This window comes from Thalassophryne amazonica, chromosome 17 (genome assembly GCF_902500255.1).
Source record: "Thalassophryne amazonica chromosome 17, fThaAma1.1, whole genome shotgun sequence".
Taxonomy (NCBI): Eukaryota; Metazoa; Chordata; class Actinopteri; order Batrachoidiformes; family Batrachoididae; genus Thalassophryne; species Thalassophryne amazonica.
The window spans coordinates 7,220,795-7,246,641 of NC_047119.1; the positions used below are offsets into that span (position 1 = coordinate 7,220,795).

Genomic DNA, 25,847 nt, shown 5'->3' on the forward strand with positions numbered 1-25,847 from the left:
TGTTAATGTGGCACGTTTCTCTGTGTGTGACCTTCCACACAGGTGCTTCAGTGTGGAGGACCTCAGCAGCTGGAAAAGGCAAAGGGGATGCCCATGTTTGGCTGTGGAAGATTGATGGCTACTATTGAGGGGTGGTGATGGACCAGTTGGTTGCCCGGGTGGTGGCTCTTCAGGACCCAAGGTGGTTCTGTAACGTGTTGGATGCACCAATGCATGACCCCAGACTAGACCTGGCTTTGGTGGTCACCACCCCAAGGCTTTGGAAATGAAAGAAATGGACAAAACAGCTCATTTCAGTCTACTGTCAAGATAAATGCAGCACCTGCTCCTAATTTCGATCATGTATATGATGATAACATCATTCTCTGCAACGAGCACAAACATGTCCAGGCGGGAAACGTGTCTTTTGTAAAAACTGATCTACTGCATCAAAGTGAGTCAAATTTGAATCAGTTTTAGAGCCCGACCAATATGGATTTTTTGAGGCCGATGCCGATAACGATATTTGGATGAAAAAATGTTGATAACTGATAAATCAGCTGACTTGCTGACAGCTGCTAAATCAGCTGATATTATTATTTTCTTTAAATTAATAAAATGTTCTTTTTTGGACCCTTAACCAAAAAAGGTATGAGCTAAAAGCTGAAGCTTTGTCCCCATATTGATTAACTTTATAACAGAAGAATTTTCAAGTTCAAAAAATGCAAAAATGCAATTGGAGCAGTTTGGGGGCTATTCAAATGGGCCAGCTAGTTAGATATCACTCCTGAAAATGATCTTTGCCATATTACGTGAGGTAAATCTGCCCAACGATTGGATTTTGGAAAACCATGTGACGGAGAACCAATTCCGATTGGACACTCACATTGCGCATGTCATCACACATCTTCTATGAGGAGTACCAAGATGGCCAACGTTGGATCGAAAGTCTGCGGAGTTAACTTTTCAGCAAAAAAAGAGTATGTTTCTATCTCACATCATTAAAAAGTTATTTACAATTTAGTAAAGCTTGGTCCCAGCCATCGTATATGACAGCGTTGGCCCCAGAGGGTTAATGGCGAACGGCAGTAATTCCCAGAACCCTTCTGGACGACCAGTGAATCTGAATGTTTCAACCTCTTAGCAGTAAACAAAAGTTTTTCATGCTAGAAATAAGGTCTACACAACATGAGCTTAATAAAAAGCGTGACCGACGGAATGAAGCACATTTGACACTTTACTACATAAACTGAGTTAATCAAACTGAGTTGAACTGAAACGGGAGAAATGTGAGGTGAATGTAATCGCAAAGTTATTACAAATAACATCCTTATAAACTTACATGTATGCTTTTGTCAGCCGATCAGTGCAGTGTGACGGCGAACTACGGGGGCCGGTGATGAACACATTTAAGCAGGGGGTGTAAGCAGCTCTTAGTTGAATGGAGTCAGAGCTCCATCTACTGGACAAACGGTGCAAGGACATTTTACATTGCCGACACAAACATTATTTCAGTAACTGTTCTGTTTATGAGACATTATCAGCGTTCTATTGGCAAAATTTCGGCCGATAGTGAGTACTTTGAAAAGGGCTTATATCAGCCGATAATATTGGCCGGTCGATATATCAGTCGGGCTCTAATCAGTTTATTCACATTTTGTGTTTGTTTCATTTGAAGACTCACGAGATAACTGTTTTTTTTTTTTTGACATGTTGGTGAACAGGAGGAAACAAACTCATTTGTGTTTACTCACTGGATTTGACAGAACATGTTTAGGCTCTTGCCAAAGTCTAAGAATAATGTGTTGCCTTCCCTCAGCTTTTAATGTGTATTTGTTTGTATTCTCCTCAGGACAATCTGGTTTTGGGAGAACAGATGACAAAAGTACAACCTGTTTGGTGACGGTAATGACTACCAGTATAGTCAACTAGACACAAGTCTGACATTATGTGCTCACTGCTGAGGCATCAACACGAAGTAAAAAAAAAAAACCCAACAACAAAGAGATTTGATCAAAGATTTACATACGTTTTATGAGAGCAACTCACCACAATCTTTGAACCTGCAGAAGCAGAAACGAGCAGTTGCACATTGCTGATGGTCGGGCTGATAAGGGTATACGTGGGGAAATTCACATTCAAGAAGAAACTATGAGTAGGCTGACATTTCCTCATAAAGTGGAAAATAATTTCCTGTACTAGGGAGCTTGAATTTTGAATTTCTGAAATTGTTTTTGATGGAAAAACCATTGATTTAGTTGCACTTTCTATTTCAATTTTACATTAAAAAAGAGAGATTAAAGGTCATGTGTGTTGGGTTGCTATTCGAGAAAGCACAAGTGACTTAGTTCACACAGAGTTGACAGAAACGTGGAGTTTTCACTTTGACAAAACAACTTTAGCTGAAATTCTGAGTGGGTTACAGTCAGGTCCATAAATATTTGTACAGTGATGCCATTTTTGCTTCTACATCACCATGATGGAGTTGAAATGAAACAAGATGTGCTGGTAGTGTAGACGTTTAGCTTTAATTCAAGGGGTACAATTAAAATCTCTCTTTAACCATTTGGGAATTAGGGCCACTTTATGCACACAACATCCATTTTTAGAGCCCACAAGTAATTGGACAATTGTTCATACAAATCATCACTTACATTCAGATTTTTTTTTTTAAGATGAGTCAGGGGATGGATACATGAACATTTACAAGTACATTAATATCTCTTAGATTTCATTTACCTCAATCATTATCAGCTTCTGTGGGTGTAACTGGAGAAAATGTGCAACTTTTGTCTGTTGCATCACCAGTTGTACAGCTTCATGGTGGAGCAGTATAAAGAAGGATTTGTTTTTGTTGTTGTTTTTTAATAAACTGTGAAATTTTGGTTATATTTTGCCAGAAGGAACAAGGGAGATGAGCCTAGATTTGATCTGTGAAAATTCTTCTCTGTCACATTCTACAATGAAGCTATGACAGGTTGTACAACAGTCACGTCATGCAGCAGTCCCAGTACCGGTAGCAGTCACACCACCCCATAATGACAAAATGAAAAAAGGTTTTGTGAGTTTTTTTAAAATTGAAAATAAAAAACTAAGAAATCACACGTACATAAGTATTCACACCCTTTGATCAATACTTTGTTGATGCACTGCTGGCAGCAAGTAATATGAATCTATTGTGTTAATCAAATTTTAAGATACAATTTGAACATTATATATATGGTACATCCAGAAAGTATTCACAGCACTTCACTTTTTCCACATTTTGTTACGTTACTGCATTATTCCAAAATGGAGTATATTCATTTTCCCCCTCAAAATTCTACTCACAACACCCCATAATGACAACATGAAAGTTTTTTAAATTTTTTTTGCAAATATATTAAAAATAAAAACTGAGAAATCTGGGGTTGGTTCCAGATGCACTGTAACCTTTTGATATTTGTAATTTTAAGCATATAGTAAATATGTGAAAATAGAAATAAAATATTTTGTGTTTTTAAATTCTTATCTGGTAGTCAGAATGATGCAGTGTTTTACCCTTACAATACACTTTTTCACTTCACATGTCAAACAAATACCATTATTTTTTGCCATATGTAAATATTTAAAACTTACATTTTCATTTTGCTGGAGTTCTATAAAAACGTGTTATAACAGAAACTAAAAAGTCTGCTCTGTGACACATTTTGGAAATAAATATGATTCAACATGAACTTTTATTATTCAAAGAAGTGAGTGGGTGGTTTCATTTGAGTTTTGTAATGAACGTGGACATGTGATTCTTAGAAGACCAGAAGAGTTCCTGAACCAGTGGAGCATGAAGGTGTTTTTATTTTTACACTTGGAGCCCCAGAGGACTCTGTGTTGGAGGACAGATGGTTACTCAGAGGAATTGTGTCTGAGGTCCTGTTTGTGTCTTTTTGTTTTCTGAGCCTATTTATGGAAAGAAGAAGTGCAGGGATGACAACAGTTTTTTCTGCACACTTCAGGGAACCTCTTTCTTCTGTTTTCGGTCTTCATCACCACCCTTTTCACTGACCACAGAACTTCCCTAAACATTTCTTGTGTGTGCAGCTTCTGCCATCGTGGTAACTTGGTGTGAGGGCATCACTTATTCTGCTTTGTTTCTCCCCTTTTAGTGAATCATGCTCGGCTGTGGACTTCACGTTGACTTTTCACGTTCAAAGTGTTCTTTGAGTGTGAGCCATTCCCAGCTCAAGATCTTTGGTGAGTACGTTTTACATTTTGCTTTTTTTCTGCCTCTCATTAAATTTCTTATAAGTAAATCATCAGTTTTCTTCTACTTTTTTTATCTTACCTGTGAGCGTTTTTGTATTTAATATTAATCATTAAATGAACATGTGCATTTCATGCAGATTTGCTGTCCACTATAATTCACACTATTTCTCACATTCAAGGTCTGCTCATTGCTTTTCTCTCTGCTCATGTTCAAACATCTTCAGGTATGTGCTCATATGATTTTTTTCCCCCCCTCTGCTTTTAACTTCAGGATTCGTTATACAAACATTACAAGAACATTTTTTTCCTGCAGAAATGCATCAAAAAATAAAAAGTATCAAATACTGTCAGAAATCTAAAGCAGCAATAATGTGCAAAATGTTTCTTTTTAAATCAATCTTTCACTGTCCCATGTGGAAACTCCAAACTTTTAGACTAAAAAGGCTCATGTTTGATTTCTGTTGCATACAAAAGGGTGCAAAAAATAAAGCTCCCCCACCTGCTCTTTTATTGGTGGATCAACAGAAAGGACCAAATGATCTGGTTATTACCAGCTGCTGCTGATTGGTCAGTGATAAAATATCTGGAAAACTCCTGAATAAATACATCCTGATTTTCAAAATAAGAGCTGGAAACCTCAAAATAGAACTACAAGAAAAACAAATGAAGGTGAAAAGCGATTACATTTTGTTTTATGTTATTTGTCAAACATGTCACTGATGGTTGTGTTGTCTGTGGGACACAGCAGACACACCCAACCAGTGTGGGGGGGAGAAGGGAGCGGTGACATGTCGAGCCTCATTCGGTTTCCATTTCAAGCAACACAGAAACACGCCACTTCTTAGAAATCTCCAAACGTGGTCATTTTAAGACATGTTGTCATTGAAGTGTCTCATGCAGTTATGGATACTAAAAGTACTGGAAGTGCTGTTAATCAAAAAATTACTAAATTCTCAAACGCTTTCCAAATGCTTGAATTGCATTTTCATGCCGTATGAATATTTCGGCTGCAGACTGCGGTACAACTGCACCTCGACTGCTGTTCGATAGGTTTCCCACCACGTGCACACGAGTGTAGAGTGCATGTGCTGTGGCCGCACATAAGGGCCGGCGATGAGGATTTTGAATGCACCTTGAATTTGCCTGATTGTGGGTCGAATCCTCATTTGTGCTCTAGTGTGATCATTTCTCAGGGCACATGGCACCAAAAATAAAACAATACAATATTTTCACAATACAATTGATATTGTTTATTGATAATTTATGATTTTGTAATGGTTTATTACAATAAATGTGTTCCTGTTTCAGTGAAATGCAACTCAACCGTGGTCTCGTCCTCGCACCGACACTGTGTGTCTCACAAAGGTAATTTCCAAACACGTTGACGCCGCCATCAGCAAAATCACAGCAGAAGCTCATATTTAATCTCTTTCAGACGGTGTCCACGATTTAGACTGTTTTGGTCAAAATTCACTCAGTGGATACGACTGGAAGTGTGTGTGGAAACCTGGAAACCAGACGGGCCAGAAAACGTACACGCTCGTCATACAGCAAAAGTCAGCAGAGCTTCATTAACGACCTTTACTGTGACCTCTTAACGAGCACATTCATTTCCACACAGATTATTGACTTTTCTGTCTCTTTTTTTGTCCATCGTCTTCCTCCTCCACGAAGAAAAACACACTGCAGAGAACACAGCAAACTGTCAGCGTTAACTGAAAAAGTATCATTATTTGAAAAATACAAGCTGACCGCTCAGGTTTTTGAAAACACTGAGCGGAATTGCACAAAAGCGTTTTTCACCGGGGTGCCACACAGTTTGGGTGAGTTCAGAAGCATTTTTTAAACTTTCTTTTGGAAAATGGATCGCTGGCGTAGCTTAATGTAGGTAATTTTTTTGGTATCTTTCAGTACGATGTGGCCCTCCGCGAAATGTCATGTTTAGACGCCACTCCAGAAAACTTGATGTGGATGTGAGCTGGGAGAAGCAGGAGAAAAACATCATTCAGCTTTATTCTGTGAAATATAAAACAGCAGAGAGCCGGCTGTGGAATGAGGTCAGTCTGCTTCGTTTGTTTTTTAATGTGCACCAAATTCACCAGTGCATTTTAAACACGTGCACAACATAACACACAGTGTACCTCTAACTTTTCCAGCACTAAGAAGAAAGATCACATTAATCATGTCAGAAAATGCATTTCTGTCCAACAGATCTACATCAAAGTAAATCCATAGAAACAATTTGGTATCTTGAACACTCGCCCTTGTTCCTCTTTCATTTGACCTTTGATCCTGATCTTTGTTCACAATCACTCTCTGTGATCCTGAATGCTAACTTTTAATCCCGATTAAACATCGGGATTAGTTCTTGATTGCTAAGCTTTGAACCTGTTCTTTGATCCCAATTCCTGGCTTTGGTGGTGATCACCGTGTTTTGCTCCTGATTACTAATCTTTACCTCCACCAGCGAAGTTGTGCAGAGGCTACGTTATTGCCCCTTTTTGTTTGTTTGTGAACAGCCTGGAGCCCACAATTTTTTTTAACTGAAAATTCTGATAAGCAAGAACTGATTAAATTTTCAAGGTCATGGTCATAAACCTACCATCCCTGGTTCTCAAGACCAGGCACCTAAGTGGCTCTACTCTACACTTCTATTTTACTCTTCCTTTTTAGATATACCTTAGTATACTAGCATAGTTCCACATTAGAATTGGAATATAATATATACCTACTGAATTTTCATGGGTCAAAGTCAGGAAAATGATTGGAAATTGGGAAAAATCCCTATCTTTAACATTGAATGAATTTTCAAAAATTCATGTGTCAAATAGATCTAATTCCTTTCATATTTGAGAGCATTATGTAGATTGGTATCCTTTATGGATTGACAAAGTTTGATCCAAATTTGATCCAGATTACAGATTTTGTGGACATTTAACACTGAAAACCCCATTTAATGTATATTTTACATCATATCTTAATCAAACGCATCCCAATCACTCTCAAATTTTAAAGTGAGGTGTATACTGACACTCACTATCGCCTGACAAAGTTTGATCCAGATTGTGGATTTTGTGGACATTTGAGTTTAGTATTGAAAAGTCCATTTGATGTACATTTTGCATTGTATCTCAATCAAAAGTCCCTCAGTCACTCTCATTTGTGACAATGAGGTGCAAACAGACTCTCAATGAACAGACTAAGTTTGATCCGAATATGATCCATTGCAAATTTAGCAGATATTTGATTCTTTTGAACATTGAAAAGCCCTTTTGATCTAGATTTTGTATTATATTTTATCTTATGAAAAGCCACCTCTAACAGGACTTTGACCTTGAAAATTTTTTCCAAGTAATTGGAAACTAGTGTTGGCAGAAGTTTGTGCTCTAATTGATCCAGATCTTTCATCCTGATAGCTGAACTTGGATCTTGATGGCTGAACTTTGATCCTGATCACTCATCTTTGATCCAAAGGTCAAAAGTGGCACTGATGTTAATTAATGGGACTCGAGTAGAATCTGCATCCATCATAAGCAGAACAGTTTAACTATTCAAATTTTCAATCGTGTGCAGAATAAGTCACTTTTAATGATATTTTATTTTTCACGCTGAGCTTAAATTGTGAAATCATTTCTGAGGCACAGTTCTGATTTCATGGTGTCATGTTTTTGGATAGAGTCAACTGGCTCCTGTTGCCATTTCATGTTCTTTCCACCCACAGGTGCAATCCCAGGATGGAGAGAGGGGCACAGTGGAGCCTTTGAACACCTCACTCGTCTACAATGCACAAATACACTGTGTTTCTCTTGGTAAATGCTCACAGTGTCCATGGAGTAACGTCTACACCATCCCACCAGGTCAGTATGGAAACAAAATGTGCCATTTCTGCACACGACTGTATGTTACTGTGCTTCTGATTAGGCATCTACAGCTACGTTCACATTAACCTTGAAGTAGCATGAATGAATTTTTTGATTTGCACTTCTTGTAATTTATTTATTTGTATGCATTTGCAATGATCAAAACTGCAGTTGTCTTCTTTTCCATCCACTTTTGACTGCTGTGAGGATGAGCAGATCAGACGCTGACCATGCAACAAGCAACCGCCGGTTCTGATAATTACATAACTTTATGTCAATTTGTGACCAGAAACCAAGAGACAGGTGGTACATTCTAAAATGACCTGATGCAATGTAGTTTTATGCTTCAACTAATAAGGCACTCTGAGTGTGTACATCTGCTGAGATGCAAAACATCATGTTGCAGTAGCTCCGCCCTCTCTTGCAGATCTGTTCTTGCATTCACAAATGTAGGTTGAACACAAAATTATCAACATCTGTGAAACTGAACTGTAGTAACAAGGCACAAAGTTTTAACTACGCGTTTGTTAAAGTCAGTGCATGAACAAAAACAATACAATGTGCATTCAAAAAGTATACATGAAGAATACAATTTCATGTGTGCTTGCTCTTGGGTTTGCTAAACTTAGACCTTACTTGTGCCTTGAGGCAGCTTTGCTGTGGTTTGGCGATATACAACCCCTGACAAAAATTATGGAATCACCGGCCTCGGAGGATGTTCATTCAGTTGTTTAATTTTGTAGAAAAAAAGCAGATCACAGACATGACACAAAACTAAAGTCATTTCAAATGGCAACTTTCTGGCTTTAAGAAACACTATAAGAAATCAAGAAAAAAGATTGTGGCAGTCAGTAACGGTTACTTTTTTAGACCAAGCAGAGGAAAAAAATATGGAATTACTCAATTCTGAGGAAAAAATTATGGAATCACCCTGTAAAGTTTCATCCCCCAAACTAACACCTGCATCAAATCAGATCTACTCGTTGACATTGACCCTATGTGTCTTTTTACAAGGAATGTTTTCGCAGTTTTTGCTCTATGGCAAGATGCATTATCATCTTGAAAAACGATTTCATCATCCCCAAACATCCTTTCAATTGTCCAAAATATCAACGTAAACTTGTGCATTTATTGATGATGTAATGACAGTCATCTCCCCAGTGCCTTTACCTGACATGCAGCCCCATATCATCAATGACTGTGGAAATTTACATGTTCTCTTCAGGCAGTCATCATTATAAATCTCATTGGAACGGCACCAAACAAAAGTTCCAGCATCATCACCTTGCCCAATGCAGATTCGAGATTCATCACTGAATATGACTTTCATCCAGTCATCCACAGTCCACGAATGCTTTTCCTTAGCCCATTGTAACCTTGTTTTTTTCTGTTTAGGTGTTAATGATGGCTTTCATTTAGCTTTTCTGTATGTAAATCCCATTTCCTTTAGGCGGTTTCTTACAGTTCAGTCACAGACGTTGACTCCAGTTTCCTCCCATTCGTTCCTCATTTGTTTTGTTGTGCATTTTTCGATTGTTTTAAGTTTTCTGTCTTGACGCTTTCATGTCTTCCTTGGTCTACCAGTATGTTTGCCTTTAACAACCTTCCCATGTTGTTTGTATTTGGTCCAGAGTTTAGACACAGCTGACTGTGAACAACCAACATCTTTTGCAACATTGCATGATGATTTACTCTTTTAAGAGTTTGATAATCCTCTCCTTTGTTTCACCTGACATATCTCGTGTTGGAGCCATGATTCATGTCAGTCCACTTGGTGCAACAGCTCTCCAAGGTGTGTTCACTCCTTTTTAGATGCAGACTAACAAACAGATCTGATATGATGCAGGTGTTAGTTTTGGGGATGAAAATTTACAGGGTGAGTCCATAATTTTTTCCTCAGAATTGAGTGATTCCATATTTTTTTCCTCTGCTTGGTCTAAAAAAGTAACCGTTACTGACTGCCACAATCTTTTTTCTTGATTTCTTATAGTGTTTCTTAAAGCCAGAAAGTTGCCATTTGAAATGACTTTAGTTTTGTGTCATGTCTGTGATCTGCTTTTTTTCTACAAAATTAAACAACTGAATGAACATCCTCAGAGGCCGGTGATTCCATAATTTTTGCCAGGGGTTGTATAAATGAAATGAAATAAAATGAAATACCTGGGGGTCTGAAATCCAGAACCCCTTCAAAGTTGTCTCCTTGGGACTGCACACACTTCACCCGCCAGTTTCAACTTGGAAGTACTTCTGGAAGGTCTCTTTTGGAATGGTGTCCATCTGGGCAGTTGCGTGATGCAATGTCTTCTCACGACTCAAATAGAGTCTCTAACAGTGTTTTGATCTTTGGGAAGAACCAAAAATCAGAGAGCTGTATGCTGTACCAGTCTTGACTGGGAAATAACAGTCACTGGACTGGTCACCCATCCAGGGGGCACTGTGGACTCCCATCAGCTTCGAGTTATGGAATCTGGGTTATAAATCACAGCTCCAGTGGGCCTCAGGATCTTCACAGAATTTACTTTTTTCACTAAAACTATCAAACAGATGCAGGCAAAACCATAAACTGGTTTTCCACTTCATGTTTCAGAGCTGACAGCACAGCCAGTCCTCACCAAACTTGAAGACTCTGACCTAGCATGCGGAAAAGGCCACCAGTGTCGGCTGATCGTTATCACGTGGAAGGTTGACTCTGTTCATCTGCTAAAATACTTTCTACAAATGAGCAAGCTGTCTGCAAGACAATAAAATATCTGCCTGTCTTAGTTTCCTGACGAGCAGCTGCATGACGGATACGGCGTGACCATTGGGAAAGCTTCTGGAGAGCCTCCGTGGGAGCGGATGACCACCTCGAAGCCTGAGATTAGACTGAACCTGTCGTACTCAGAGTATCAATTCAACATCACAGCCTTCAACGTCAGCACCTCCCCAGCTGTCAGTCACACGGTGCCACCACGTCAGGACAAGCCCGGTGAGTAAACCGTGACCATTTAGAGACTCTTATGCACGTGTTCCCAGGCAGTCTCCCAGTCAAGTGTGGATCAGGACCTGCTTCTCTTCACTTGTGAGATCTGATGGAATCAGTTGTCGCTCAGAGCAACATAACTGCAGAGAAAACTACTAATAAAGAAGGATACAAGAGAACACTGCCTCAGGTGTGATCTGGACCCAGAGCTAACCCTAACCCGGGCCAAATTCTCCTGGGGGCAGATCCGGAGTTTGTCTGCTATTCCTGAGCTTTGATCATGATTACAAGATTTGAGTGAAATAATTTTTCCCCCTCAAAATTCTACTCACAACACCCCATAATGACAACATGAAAAACGTTTTTTGAAATTTTTTATTAAACACACACACAAACACTAAGAAATTACATGTACGTAAGTATTCACACCCTTTACTTAATACTTTGTTGATGCAGCTTTGGTAGGAATTACAGCCTCAAGTCTTCTTAAATATGATCCCACAAGCTTTCTTTGCACAGTTTGGTCCATTCCTCTTTGCAGTACCTCTCAAGCTCCATCAGGTTGGATGGGGAGCGTCCGTGCTCAGCCATTTTCAATTTCAAATCTAAAATCTAAATCTAAAATCAAAAGCAAGAAAAGCACAATAAAAAGCTAAAACACAGAAGAATAAAAGGAAATTACAAAGCAAACACAAACATTAAATTAATGATAAGACAGTCTAAAAAAAGTGGGTCTTCAGTCTTGATTTAAAAGTCTCCACCGTGTCAGACTGCCAAATAACAGCAGGTAGATCGTTCCAAAGAGTTGGACCACGGTAGGAGAAGGCTCTATACCCCACAGACTTCTTGTTCATCCTCGGAACACACAGAAGTCCTGCGCCCTGCGAACGCAAGGGCCTCGCAGGTACATAGGGCTTAACCAAGTCCGCCAGGTAAGAAGGTGCCAGTCCATAAACAATTTTATAAACCAACAATAAAACTTGAAAATCCGATCTGGCAAAAACCGGTAGCCAATGAAGGGATGCCAGAATGGGAGTAATGTGGTCAAACCTTCTACTTTGTGTCAAACATCTGGCAGCAGCATTCTGTACCAACTGAAGTCCTCGAATGCTAGACTGCGGCAGGCCAGAAAATAAAACATTACAATAATCCAGTCTGGAAGAAATAAACACATGTATCAAAGTCTCAGCATCAGCCATAGACAGGATGGGACGAATCCTTGCCACATTTCGCAGATGAAAGAAGGCAGTCCTCGTAATGTCTCTAATGTGGGGACCAAAAGACAATGTAGGATCGAAAAGTACTCCAAGATTCCTCACTTTGTCCATATGATGCACAACACACGAACCAAAATTAAGCGCCAACTGGTCAAAATGATGCCGATGTCTGGCTGGACCAAGAACCATCATTTCAGTCTTATCAGAATTCAAGAGTAGCAAGTTACTAGACAACCACAGATATAACACAGATAAGGCAATCTTCCAAGGCTTTTATATGGGCAAGATTACCAGCAGTTACCGGCATGTACAATTGAGTACCATCAGCATAACAATGAAAGGCAATCCCGTAATGCCGCAGAATATGCCTAAGGGGTGCTATATAAAGTGAGAAAAGCAAGGGCCTAACACAGACCCCTGTGGAACCCCAAATTTAATTTTACCAAGACCAGAAGTAGTGTTATTATACACAACACAATAAGAACGACTGGACAAGTATGACATCAGCCAAGCAAGAACACTTCCAGTAATCCCAAAGTAATTTTCCAGCCTATCAAGTAAAACACGATGATCCACAGTATCAAACGCAGCACTAAGATCCAAGAGCACTAAAACCATTGTGGTGTCCGAATCCATTGCACACAGAAAATCATTCATCACTCTGGTAAGCGCTGTCTCTGTGATGTTTTCCGAAAGCAGACTGAAGTGGCTCAAAAAGGTCATTCTCAGTAACATGGTCTACAAGCTGCCATGAGACCACTTTTTCCAGAATTTTAGAACAGAAAGAAAGATTTGATATCGGCCTGTAATTACTCAATACACCGGGGTCAAGACCAGATTTCTTAAGCAATGGTTTAATCACTGCAGATTTAAAACACCCAGGAACAGAACCAGAGATTAATGAAAGATTAACAATTTCCAACACAGTAGGCCCAAGAACGGCCCAAAGGTCCTTAAACAATTTTGTTGGTATAGGATCAAATAGGCAGGTTGTGCTTTTGGCTTTTTCAAATCTCTCCAGAGATGTTCAATCAGATTCAGGTCTGGGCTCTGGCTGGGCTGCTCAAGGACATTCACAGAGTTGTCCTGAAGCCACTCCTTTGGTATCTTGGCTGTGTGCTTCAGGTCATTGTCCTGCTGAAAGGTGCTCCAGAGCACTCATGACCTCAGATAGGGGCGACGGTTCAGGTTTTCATCCAGGATGTCTCTGTACATTACTGCATTCATCTTTCCCTCAATCCTGACTAGTCTCCCAGTTCTTGCTGCTGAAAAACATCCCCACAGCATGATGCTGCCACCACCATGCTTCACTGTAGGCATGCTGCCTGGTTTCCTCCCAACATGACACCTGGCATTCACACCAAAGAGTTCAATCTTTGTCTCATCAGACCAGAGAATTTTGTTTCTCCTGGTCTGAGAGTCCTTCAGGTGCCTTTTGGCAAACTCCACGCGAGCTGCCATGTGCCTTTTACTAAGGAGTGGCTTACGTCTGGCCACTCTACCATGCAGTGACCATCGGGTTCTTGGTCAGCTCTCTGACTGAGGTCCTTCTTCCCCGATCGCTCAGTTTAGACGGGTGGCCAACTCTAGGAAGAGTCTTGATGGATCCTAAGGTCTTCTATTTAAAGATGATGGAGGCCACTGTGCTCATTTGAACCTTTAAAACTGCAGAAATGTTTCTGTACCCTTCCCCACATTTGTGCCTTGAGACAATCCTGTCTCAGAGGTCTAGACAATTCCTTTGACTTCATGCTTGGTTTGTGCTCTTGACTGTCAACTGTGGGACCTTATATGTAGTCAGGTGTGTGTCTTTACAAATCATGTCCAATCAACTGAATCTACTGCAGGTGGACTCCAATTAAGCTGTAGAAACATCTCAAGGATGATCAATGGAAACAGGATGCACCTGAGCTCAATTTTTGAGTTTCAAGAAATTAGCCAAAAAATCTAAAAAAAACAAAAAAAACAAACACAAAACCTTTTTCACATTGTCATTATGGGGTATTGTGTGAAGAACTTCGACAAAAAAAAAATTCATTTTGGAATTAAGGCTGTAACATAAAATGTGGAACAAGTGAAGCGCTGTGAATACTGTCTGGATGCGCTGTAAAATACTAGTTCTGCAGATTTGAAGTGGGTGGGATCAGCTCACTAATCTGTGGTCATTACAGGTGTGGCAGCCGGCGGGCTGAACGTGACGGTCCACAACGACACAACGCTGACCATCTACTGGAAAGATGATCTGATTAAGAACTACGTGTGCTTCTGTGTGGAGTGGGCGAGGAGAGGACAAAGAGCAGCTTACATGTCCTTTTATGAAGACGCAAACAACTACAAGACCTTTAGTTTTTACGGTGTGTCAACGCTTCACACGGTTCAGTGCAGGATTTAACATGTTTTTCTCTGAGCAACATATTCGATTTGAATTAAGCAGAGCCTCTTCAGCCTTATGAGAGATACAGCGCGACTCTGCACACGCGGCCCAACAGGGACACCTGCAACATGAACCGCATCAACAACAGCGAGAGCACCTACGGTGCAGCACTCTTCTACCTCACAGAAGGAAGTAAGTGCCATCAGACTTCTGCTGGTCACGTGGTTGGTATGTGAAGCTTCTAACGCACTGTGCTTGTGCAGCGCCACTCAGCGCTCCACCCAACATCAGCAGCTGCAATGTGACGCAGAGCTCAGCGACGCTGCAGTGGTCATCCATCCCAGAGGAGCAGATCAGAGGCTTCCTGCTGGGTTACGTGATCCACATCACCGAGCAGCACCACAGGGAGGCGCGCACAGTTTCAAGTACATCTCACCCGCACCAAAACCAAACAACAAAAAAGATCATGTATGAAAATGTCAAAGTGAAGCTTGAGCTGTTTCAGAACATTTGTTGCCAGATTGTGCAGCAGCTTCTATGTGCATTACTGCAGTCCAGACGGGATCAGTTCTGCCCAAAATCAAACCATATTATCAATCAATCAACTTTCAATCAACTTTTTTCTTATATAGCGCCAAATCACAACAAACAGTTGCCCCAAGGCGCTCCATATTGTAAGGCAAGGCCATACAATAATTATGAAAAACACCAACGGTCAAAACGACCCCCTATGAGCAAGCACTTGGCCACAGTGGGAAGGAAAAACTCCCTTTTAACAGGAAGAAACCTCCAGCAGAACCAGGCTCAGGGAGGGGCAGTCTTCTCCTGGGACTGGTTGGGGCTGAGAGAAAGAACCAGAAAAAAGACATGCCGAGAAGGGGGGCAGAGATCGATCACTAATGATTAAATGCAGAGTGATGCATACGGAGCAAAAAGAAACAGTGCATCATGGGAACCCCCCACAATCTACGTCTAAAGCAACATAACCAAGGGATGGTCCAGGGTCACCCGATCCAGCCCTAACTATAAGCCTTAGCGAAAAGGAAAGTTTTAAGCCTAATCTTAAAAGTAGAGAGGGTATCTGTCTCCCTGATCTGAATTGGGAGCTGGTTCCACAGGAGAGGAGCCTGAAAGCTGAAGGCTCTGCCCCCGTTTCTACTCTTACAAACCCTGGGAACTACAAGTAAGCCCGCAGTCTGAGAGCGAAGCGCTCTAATGGGGTAATATGGTACTACGAGGTCCCTAAGATAAGATGGGACCTGATTATTCAAAACCTTATAAGTAAGAAGAAGAATTTTAAATTCTATTCTAGAATTAACAGGAAGCCAATGAAGAGAGGCCAACACGGGTGAGATATGCTCTCTCCTGCTAGTCCCCGTCAGTACTCTAGCTGCAGCATTCTGAACCAACTGAAGGCTTTTTAGGGAACTTTTAGGACAACCTGATAATAATGAATTACAATAGTCCAGCCTAGAGGAAATAAATGCATGAATTAGTTTTTCAGCATCACTCTTGAGACAAGATCTTTCTGATTTTAGAGATATTGCGTAAATGCAAAAAGGAAGTCCTACATATTTGTTTAATATGCGCTTTGAATGACATATCCTGATCAAAAATGACTCCAAGATTTCTCACAGTATTACTAGAGATCAGGGAAATGCCATCCAGAGTAACGATCTGGTTAGACACCATGCTTCTAAGATTTGTGGGGCCAAGTACAATAACTTCAGTTTTATCTGCGTTTAAAAGCAGGAAATTAGAGGTCATCCATGTCTTTATGTATGTAAGACAATCCTGCAGTTTAGCTAATTGGTGTGTATCCTCTGGCTTCATGGATAAATAAAGCTGGGTATCATCTGCGTAACAATGAAAATTTAAGCAATACCGTCTAATAATACTGCCTAAGGGAAGCATGTATAAAGTAAATAAAATTGGTCCTAGCACAGAACCTTGTGGAACTCCATAATTAACTTTAGTCTGTGAAGAAGATTCCCCATTTACATGAACAAACTGTAATCTATTAGACAAATATGATTCAAACCACCGCAGCGCAGTGCCTTTAATACCTATGGCATGCTCTAATCTCTGTAATAAAATTTTATGGTCAACAGTATCAAAAGCAGCACTGAGGTCCAACAGAACAAGCACAGAGATGAGTCCACTGTCCGAAGCCATAAGAAGATCATTTGTAACCTTCACTAATGCTGTTTCTGTACTATGATGAATTCTAAAACCTGACTGAAACTCTTCAAATAGACCATTCCTCTGCAGGTGATCAGTTAGCTGTTTTACAACTACCCTTTCAAGAATCTTTGAGAGAAAAGGAAGGTTGGAGATTGGCCTATAATTAGCTAAGATAGCTGGGTCAAGTGAAGGCTTTTTAAGTAATGGTTTAATTACTGCCAATTATCCTCGACAAACACACATTACCTTTTTCCTTTCAAGGTGACCCAAGGTCAAGGGTCATCTGACTAACAGGAAGGAAATGCATAAGGTCACAGTCGTGTTTACAGACTGTTGCTGTCACTGCCTGTTCGTCCTGGTAAGTTGTATGGTTGGGGTCCCGTCTCCTCGGTGTCTCACTTTTCATCACTTCAGGGTTGTTGCAGTCGCCACTTGTCTTTCGTTCTCGTCTGTCTTCGTGTTGTTTTGGTGGTTGGTTTGCCCAATTTCTATCATGTGGAGGAGGGTCGATTCTAGAATGGCCCTTACAGGGTTAATTTGGGCAAAGGTCAAGGTAATTGGGGCTCAGAAATTTGACATTCAACCTGATTTAGACCAAACATGGTGCACCCACGTACAGTAGGTATTGTCTGTGCTGTCCTGGTAAGGGCAACCAAAGGTCAGCTATTTGGGTGGTTATTAAAGTTAATGGGTCAAAGGTCAGCATTCCAACCAGCAATGATTTATGTTTACCACAAAAATCTGCCCAAAACAACACGACGATGCTATACTTACTCAACCCATGAGTCACAGTAATTGATATCTTCACTCCCACTGTGCAGACTGTACAACTCCTCACTCAGGGGGAGGAGGAGCAACAGGAAGACAGAGGTCAGGAATGAAAGGAACAGTATTAGCCTGTAAACCAGTATGTCTGGTATTTATATCTGCAAACTGTTTTTCTTTTTTACTTTCACTTTTGATGCTCTGTGTGCTTCTTACCCTGTGTGCTGCTATACAATGCTGCTGGAACCTCAATCTCACTGAGGGAGTCTTCCCAAGGGATCAATAAAGTTCTATCTAATCTATTGTCTAGTTATTTAAAATAATCAGAAAAAAAACCCTAATTTTTGACGTAACAGGTCACTGATTTTAATAGTCCAGTGTGTTGTGCACTAAATATAGTTGCAACCTCTGTCTGATTTGCAAGTCACAAATGTGCAGTACTTCATCTGTTTACTTTGTTTCAGCAGTTAAGAAAAGTAAACAGCATTTTAAATGAGTTTGTTACTTTTTAAGCATTTTGTCAGATACATTTAGAGGTGAGGCACATCAACCTGTGGTCACTTTTTTGTTTTTCTTTTCATGGCAGATATTACGGTGGATTCTGCATTAAACAGTTATGAACTGAGGAATCTGAAAAGCGGTACTGTGTATCAGGTCCAGGTATCAGGTTTTACCCGGGCGGGTTCAGGAGTACTAAGTCCCGCAAGCGTCTTTGAAACTAATCACCAAGGTTCTTTTTAGAATAGTTAATTTAGAAATTTTAAAAGTCTTTCCTTTGGAAAGATCCCAGCTAATTTTTTTTCCTCTCTGCATCTTGATTTTATTTTGAAGGTTACACCAGTCTCAGCGGCATAATCGCTACATCTGTCATTTTGGCCGTAGTGCTGATTTTTGCATCACCAATGTTAAAAAGGTAAAACATGAGTATCGGCAAAATGGCACCAATTATTAATTGATTAATGATGGCTGTTTGCACATGAAATGAACAACTTTCATTTCGGTTGGTCTGTCAGAGCAAAGGTGATTCTGTGGCCGAGCATCCCCAACCCTGGAAACAGCAATGCGGTGCAGAAAATAGACAGAGCCCAGGCACTGGTGAGTGTGCGTGCTGGTTTAGAAATCAGTGCACGTGTTAAAGATCACTGTTTTCTCAATTTAACTCAGGCACTACTGAAGGACACGCTGCAGGTGGAGCACTGGGATGCCAACAACCTTCAGATAGTCGGAAAAGAAGTTGCGGCACCACAGACAATACCGCTTCTCCATCAGGTGTGTGACACACGAACTTCACCAGACGTCACTTCCGCCTGGACACAAGGAAGTGGAGGGGCAATAACACCTTGTGTTTCCGCTGCAAGTGGCACAGATACACAGCGCACAGAGGTCCAACGTTCTCCTTTCACCTTCTTAAACGGGTACACAACGATGGAGATGTTTCAGCAGGCGGTGCCTCAGAGCACCACAGGAAACACAACAGTTAGCCATAGCACAACAGAACAGACGGTCGACAAAGATGCCACGCTTCTGAGGTCGGCGTTGGGGTACGTAGGTCAGGATGCCAGCAGTCCAGTTACGGACAGAAAAGACACGTCCACGATTTTGTGAGATAGGACAGGAAGAGGACTGCACAGACTAAAGCAAAAAAAAAAAAAAAAAAAACAACAAAAAACTGAAGTACAGTAACACATTTAACTGCAGCGTATCATCTGTGCAGCACAGAAGGTGACCAACTGAAATCTGCCATCCCTACAGGACCTGTACACCTCAGGGTCCTGAAGTGAGCAAGGAAGGTACCGGCTGATCCCTCCCACACAAGACAAGCTTTTTGTTACCCTCTCCTCTGGCAGACGGCTGAAGTCTCAATAGGTTCTTTCCTCCACAGCTAGACTCATAAATAATGCCACAGACCCCATTTATCCAGCCCCCCCAACTAAAAAAGTATAGACTGAAAGGTACTGTACAACTGCATGCCTGCACAGCCCCATTCCACTATATTTGACAGTAACTTTACTTCTTACAGAAGTATGTTTTTCCTTTCCTTTTATTGTTAATGCACCAAGATCAAATTCCTTGTATGTGAGAACTTACTTGGCAATAAATCTGATTCTGAATATGTGCTCAACTTGGACGTGACAGGCATGCATGTCTGCAAGTTACTGCAGCACATGCAGTTTTACACAGAGCAAGAATGATGTCTAATAATAATAATATTTTTTTTAATTAAGCATCTTTTTAAGAGTTTCATAAAGTTCTTTGTAGAGCAGGTGGATGAGCGGGTAACAGCTGACCTGCCAACAAGCAGACCTGGGTTTGAATCCTGATCACTCTCAAAGTTGCGTAGACAACGCCGCGGCCGCCAAAATGAGTGAATTTAAGCTACCATACTAAAGTATTGATGTGGATTCTGATACAGAATTACTGTTTCACATTTGATGGATTTTCACGTTTGATGGATTACTCCATGACCTGTAATGAGTGTATTTGTTGGAGTGACGCTGCCTCGACAGTAAGCCTTGCAGACTGAATTACCTACAGAAAAATAAACCGTGCAAACGATAGAATTGGATTAGAATGGAAATAACCCCCTTGTACGCATCACCGCTAAAGCTCAATTTGCAACTGCATAACCAGCATGAACGTCCGCAAATCAGACACAACAGGGTTATTCCCTAATTGTACCAATTTCCCTTGCTTAGCCCATTAATACCTCTGCTTTAATCCTACTGAAACAACTAGTCGTAAAAAGGTACAAATTTATATATATATATATATATATATATATATATATATATATATATATAAGTATGTTAGCTAGATAGCGTGTTTCTCACCAACTACAGCCAGATCTTACCACCATTATCCTCATCTCTCAAAAGCTTCACTCACAGGACATATTCAATATTTCATAATAAGATAAAGTTTATTTAAAAACTTATGACACTTCCATGTCACGTTGTCATACTTTAATTCCACAACTCCAACTTATTGCAGTGACACGTAACCTCATGCACACTGTGGTATACGGCAGGGCTGCTGGATCTCTGTGGGGAAACCACACAAATAACCACCCAAGACCAGCGCTAAACCTGCCCAACAGCAAAACAAAGCCCACCACGAGACCAGAAGTCTAGATTAGTCCATGTAAAACAAACACCGCATTTAAAGTCCAACATTACTGCTGTCATTTCAAAATAATATGCAAAAGATAAAATAACACCATAAATGTTCAGTGGTGCAGCATTAAAATATGTTTTACAAAAGGTTCTTTCACCTGTCGGTCCAAAAAAGAAATGGCCACAACGTAGAAGTTAAACAGAACGTGTGCATAGTTTATATTTGGGTATTGTATTAGAAGGAGCCATTCTTTTCCCAGTATTTTCAATATAAATGAATCCACTGACAAGCAAATTAAAGATGGAACATGAGATTATACAGGGGTAATTACCCACCCAGGAAAAAGGGCCTGGAGACACCCATGGGCACTGATCAAAGTGGGGATGTTAAGCTTTTAGTGTCATGGGTGGACTGCAGGCATGTCTTCCATCTTGCACGTGTGTAGTGTTGGTGGTGGTTGGGGGGGCACGAGCTGACAAACGTGGTGGCAGCACCATGGATGCTTCCTCCTGTTGGCTTGGGTCAACTCCCTTCACCCGGCATCTTGGGCCTGCAGGCGCCTCTTGTGTTTCTGTGCAGGGTGGGAGACTGCGGTACATCGAGGTGGGCCCAGAGCAGAGGTGGAAAGCCCACACTTCAGTGAGTAAAGGTCCTACCACTTATGTTCCATTTACCCATTAAACCAACTAATTCCAACGAGTTCAACTAAACACTGGAATCACCTCGTTTAGGTACACAAGTAGAAGAAATACATGGTTGGATGTTTACTCACTGGGAATCCCAGAACTCCTTCGTACCTCAGTGTTATTGCAGTCTAAGGTGTCTGCTCAACCACACAGGCACCACAGCGCTAAAGGACTATTTTTTTTTTCTTTTTAAAGGAACAGTTTTAAGGTCTCTTAGCATAAAGTCCTCTGGGCTGTTGTCTCCACATCCTGATGAGGTGACCCCCCCCAAGTCTGGTGTTGATCCATATTGTGAGACTGTCCTGTGGCTCTGCCCCCAGGGAGGTGAAGGACACTATTTGATGTTGATGCTGTCCTCAACTCATGTACCATTGCACAAATGGAGAAAAAAAAAAAAAAAATCCATTATTGCTGCTATATAACGGCTGAGTGGATCATTGTCATTTGATTGGTGCTTTGTATGTCACATGACATGGATTATTAGTCCCATTTGTGTTTCATTGCATTTAGAGTGCAAATTTGGATTATTAGTCCCGTTTGTGTTTCATTGCATTTAGAGTGCAAATTTGGTTCCATACATTTGGTACCACTGCACTCTGCACACGCACGCAAAACAAATCCACTGCAGTGTCTGGAGGCTGTTAGCAGGAAGTTAGAATGAAAAGCTGAACTAATTTCTGACTTTTTTTTTTTGCTGCACTGAGGATGTAGTCTTTTTTGTAGTACACGCACGCACAAGTGCCGACCTGCGCAGGGCAACGACAAGTGACTGAGGTAACTGACGGCGCTAATTCTTGTAACACACACACACAAAATTCATGCCGCTGTAAACCATATGAGGGTGGTTCTTAGACTACGGGCACTTATGTCCGATATTGTATGAAAAACAGAAAAAAAGGGGAAATTTCACACTTTTATAGTTATCTTTACAATGAAAGTGTTTTAAGAAATTTGTTCTAGTAGTCTATGATGACTTTTTCACCTTTTTTCAGCATCATTATATGCAAATATTGCCATTTTGTGCTTGTCCCACACCCAGACGTTTGATCTTCAATGAAAAAAGAAAAAAAAAAAAAGAATGGTAAAGAAACGTTTTTTCTAATGTTAAAGTATCTCTGAATAAAATATCAGTAAAATAATCAAAACATAATTGGGGATTTTTTTTTTAAACAAAATGTAGTTGTCCCACACTATTGCCGTAATTTCCACCACAACACTGTAATGTCCCTTTAAACAGTTTGTATGAAAGATTGTTTGGGTAGTTTCTATGGAGATAAACAGTGACATCAGAGCACATCTATATAGCGCCAAATCACAACAAACAGTTGCCCCAAGGTGCTTTATATTGTAAGGCAATGGTGTGGTGGAAATTACATTTACAAGGCCAATAGTGCCCGTAGTTAAAGAATCACCCATGAATGCATGAAGAGCTGTTCAGATGAAAAGCTGAAAAACCGACATGATTTTTGGCTGGACTGAGGAACTACACAGTTTTTTTTTTTGTTTTTTTAAATGGAAGTCCGAAGTCAGTGCACAGCATCACCGGACTATACGTCACAATTTGGACTTTAACAGCAGTGGAACACCACAATGTAAATCCCTTTTCTGTTGTTTATAAATTAATAAAATATCAAATGACAAGGATCTATTTTAGGCATTACATAAAACAAATAATGAATGTTTTTACATTCTTTCAATGGAACGAATATTTAATTTGGTGAAAGCTGGAACAAACCATTCAACGAGGCTCCATTAAACTCAAACATTCATTATTTGTATGTGATAAACAACAGCAAATCAATTCAATGTTCAGTGTCAGACTGAAAGAAAAAGTGTCTTTATTGAGTGTCTGGAAACAAAAGTGAGGTGGATCAGAAAGAGAAGATGAACCTTTCACATCCAGCAACCTTGAAAATGTTGCTACAGCATGGCATGAGCAATTCAAACATATTAATAAAACAACATAGTTCACGTGCTGTAAGTTATGTTGGGATGTCTGTACACAAGAGAAAAGGCGGAGCGGGGAGAAGAAAGCCAGTGAGGTTAGCTGTAAAGATTTAAAAATACATCAAGCCTTGACGGAAAATAATTAAATATTAAATCTAGAATATTTTCTCTAACATTATCACTCAATACTGGCTTTTTCAGGTTACTAAAGAAGAGAGAGAGAGAAAAAAAACAAATCATAATTCCACAGGAACACCTGCAAAGGGTGACATGTTATTTACAAAAGTTGATTATGCTTTAACAGAAGATACTCAACATCTTAATAAATTCAAGTTGTATCTCTCAATAGTCGTCATATTTTTGTAGAGTATTCTGTACAATCAGTCGAGGCACTTTTTTGACCCATCTGTGTTTGCAAAAGCAGGCTGACCTATGACCCCGTTCAGTCCAACCTAGATGTCCAAGATCACGGATTTCCAGAAATTACCGGCTTCCGGAAGTGGAGCGTGCTACCACCGTTTTGTAAAACCAGACGTTGTTATATAATGATGCGTTTGATGTTTCATATTAAATAAAACTATAATCTCTGCCCAAGCTAACAGTTAGCCAATGATGTTAATTGTGGCATAGTTCAAGCGGACTGCAGTTAGCATATAGTTGAAACAGCGTCCTCAAATCATAGTTTTTAGCCCGATGACTTTGCTTTAGTAAAATCAATCAACAACAACAACAATAATGTGCCAAATCAACTCAAACAAAAAACCCGTTAGCATTAGCATTTGCAGTCAAACATCAATATAACGTTAGCCAGCGTTGGTCTTCGGTGGCGTCAACTACTGTTAGAATCAACACATATGCTGTGGCTAAATGGTAACACCCAGCAGCATGGGGGCTCAGTGGTTAGCACTCTTGCCTCACAGCAAGAAGGACCGGGGTTCGATTCCAACAAGCCTAGGCTCCTTTCTGTGTGGAGCTTGCACAGGGGTGATTCTTAGACTACGGGCACTTATTATGTCCTTTGATCATATTGTATGAAAAACAGAAAAAAGGGGAAATTTTACACTTTTATAGTTATCTTTACAATGAAAGTGTGTTAAGAAATTTGTTCTAGTAGTCTATGATGACTTTTTCACCTTTTTTCAGCATCATTATATGCAAATATTGCCGTTTTGTGCTTGTCCCACACCCAGACTTTTGATCTTCAACAATGATAAAAATGAATGGTAAAGAAACGTTTTTTTTTTTCTAATGTTTTAAAATATCTCTGAATAAAATATCAGTAAAATAATCAAAACATAATTGGGGTATTCAATGTCATACAACTGTTGATTTTTTTTTTAAACAAAATGTAGTTGTCCCACACTATTGCCGTAATTTCCACCACAACACTGTAATGTCCCTTTAAACAGTTTGATGAAAGATTGTTTGGGTAGTTTTTAATGGAGATAAACAGTGACATCAGAGCACATCTATATAGCGCCAAATCACAACAAACAGTTGCCCCAAGGCGCTTTATATTGTAAGGTAAAGGTGTGGTGGAAATTACATTTACAAGGCCAATAGTGCCCGTAGTTAAAGAATCACCCACATACTTTCCGACCCAGAATGCATAGAGTCATCAACAACGAGGATTTGTTTGTTTTTTTGCAGTCAGCCAAACTTCTGGCTGCTTTCATGCAGGGAAAGCACTATCAAAGCCGCGCAAGTTCATCCAATTTTAGAAGCGTGGCCATGGAGTCTCAAGAGAAAGTTGCACTGTGGGACTACATGTGCACCAGAATTCTCTATCTCAATGAAAAAGCTGTGGCGTGGGGGCACAGGACTTGAAACAGTTAGCACTGCTTCATGTTAGCGATGTCTACGTTTACCTGCTTATATTGACTGTGGTTGGACAAAATGAAAGAATGAAGAAATGGCTGTCGGATGTTTACTTACTGTCACGCCAAACTCGTGAACTTGGAGGTATGGAACCATACAAACCCACACGCTGCCTGAGCAGCGTTGGCAAGCAGCAGAGAAAAGCAAAAGCAGCGGGATGCGGTTATGTTGAGGGATGTTTTTATTACTTAGTTTGCTCAATGTGCTTGACAAGCATTTCACGTATTTTTAATGCTCGCCTTCTGACCACGGCGCGGGTTACAACGCAACTGGACAGAAGTATGGCTGACTGCTAATTTCATCAAAATAATGCAATAATAGTGTCGGTTCAGCGGTACGTAAACACTGTATGGCTAATTGTCTACGCTGCTTTCAAAATGACGATAAACCGTCTCAGGGACGTCTGACTTCCAAAAAGAATGTGTCTGCTTAACTCAGGGAAAATAACCTGGCAATTTTTTTTTTTTTAAATAATCCAACCTGTTGGTGCTTGTAATTTCCCACTTTCCAACATGTCATGAAGGCAGCATTAACACACCCTGTCAGCAGTCAAATGTGCCAAGTTGGAATGACAATGTCTGGTGTAGCAGGTCATACGCTCCAATTCCTGGAAAACCTTCATCTTTGCTGTGAGCTTAG

General features: G+C 40.4%; 1 protein-coding gene across 4 annotated transcripts; it reads left to right on the forward strand.

Annotated features, from left to right (window-relative positions):
- The first annotated feature begins 3,405 nt into the window (after positions 1-3,405).
- LOC117530067 (interleukin-31 receptor subunit alpha) lies at positions 3,406-19,281 on the forward strand. 4 transcript variants are annotated; one of them, XM_034193002.1, is made up of 17 exons: positions 3,408-4,209; positions 4,401-4,445; positions 5,530-5,586; positions 5,657-5,777; positions 5,896-6,044; positions 6,133-6,278; positions 6,433-6,444; positions 7,943-8,078; positions 10,669-10,763; positions 10,845-11,049; positions 14,432-14,614; positions 14,695-14,826; positions 14,898-15,059; positions 18,170-18,313; positions 18,415-18,496; positions 18,597-18,678; positions 18,748-19,281. In XM_034193002.1, exons 1-17 carry the CDS (start codon positions 4,128-4,130, stop codon positions 19,186-19,188), a joined length of 2,274 nt encoding a protein of 757 aa, XP_034048893.1. In that variant the 5' UTR covers positions 3,408-4,127; the 3' UTR covers positions 19,189-19,281. The 4 variants fall into 4 exon arrangements, with proteins under 4 accessions (XP_034048890.1, XP_034048892.1, XP_034048893.1 ...); XM_034192999.1 differs by having other exon boundaries at positions 3,406-4,209; positions 18,597-19,281; XM_034193001.1 differs by lacking the exon at positions 4,401-4,445 and having other exon boundaries at positions 3,406-4,209; positions 18,597-19,281.
- The last annotated feature ends 6,566 nt before the right edge of the window (positions 19,282-25,847 follow it).

Coding starts and splice junctions, on each gene's coding strand:
- LOC117530067 (XM_034192999.1), top strand. CDS start 4,128: ATGCTCGGCTGTGGACTTCACGTTGACTTTTCACGTTCAAAGTGTTCT. Junction 10,764..10,844: donor TGATCGTTATCACGTGGAAG/GTTGACTCTGTT, acceptor TGCCTGTCTTAG/TTTCCTGACGAGCAGCTGCA. Junction 15,060..18,169: donor GGAGGCGCGCACAGTTTCAA/GTACATCTCACC, acceptor TTTTCATGGCAG/ATATTACGGTGGATTCTGCA.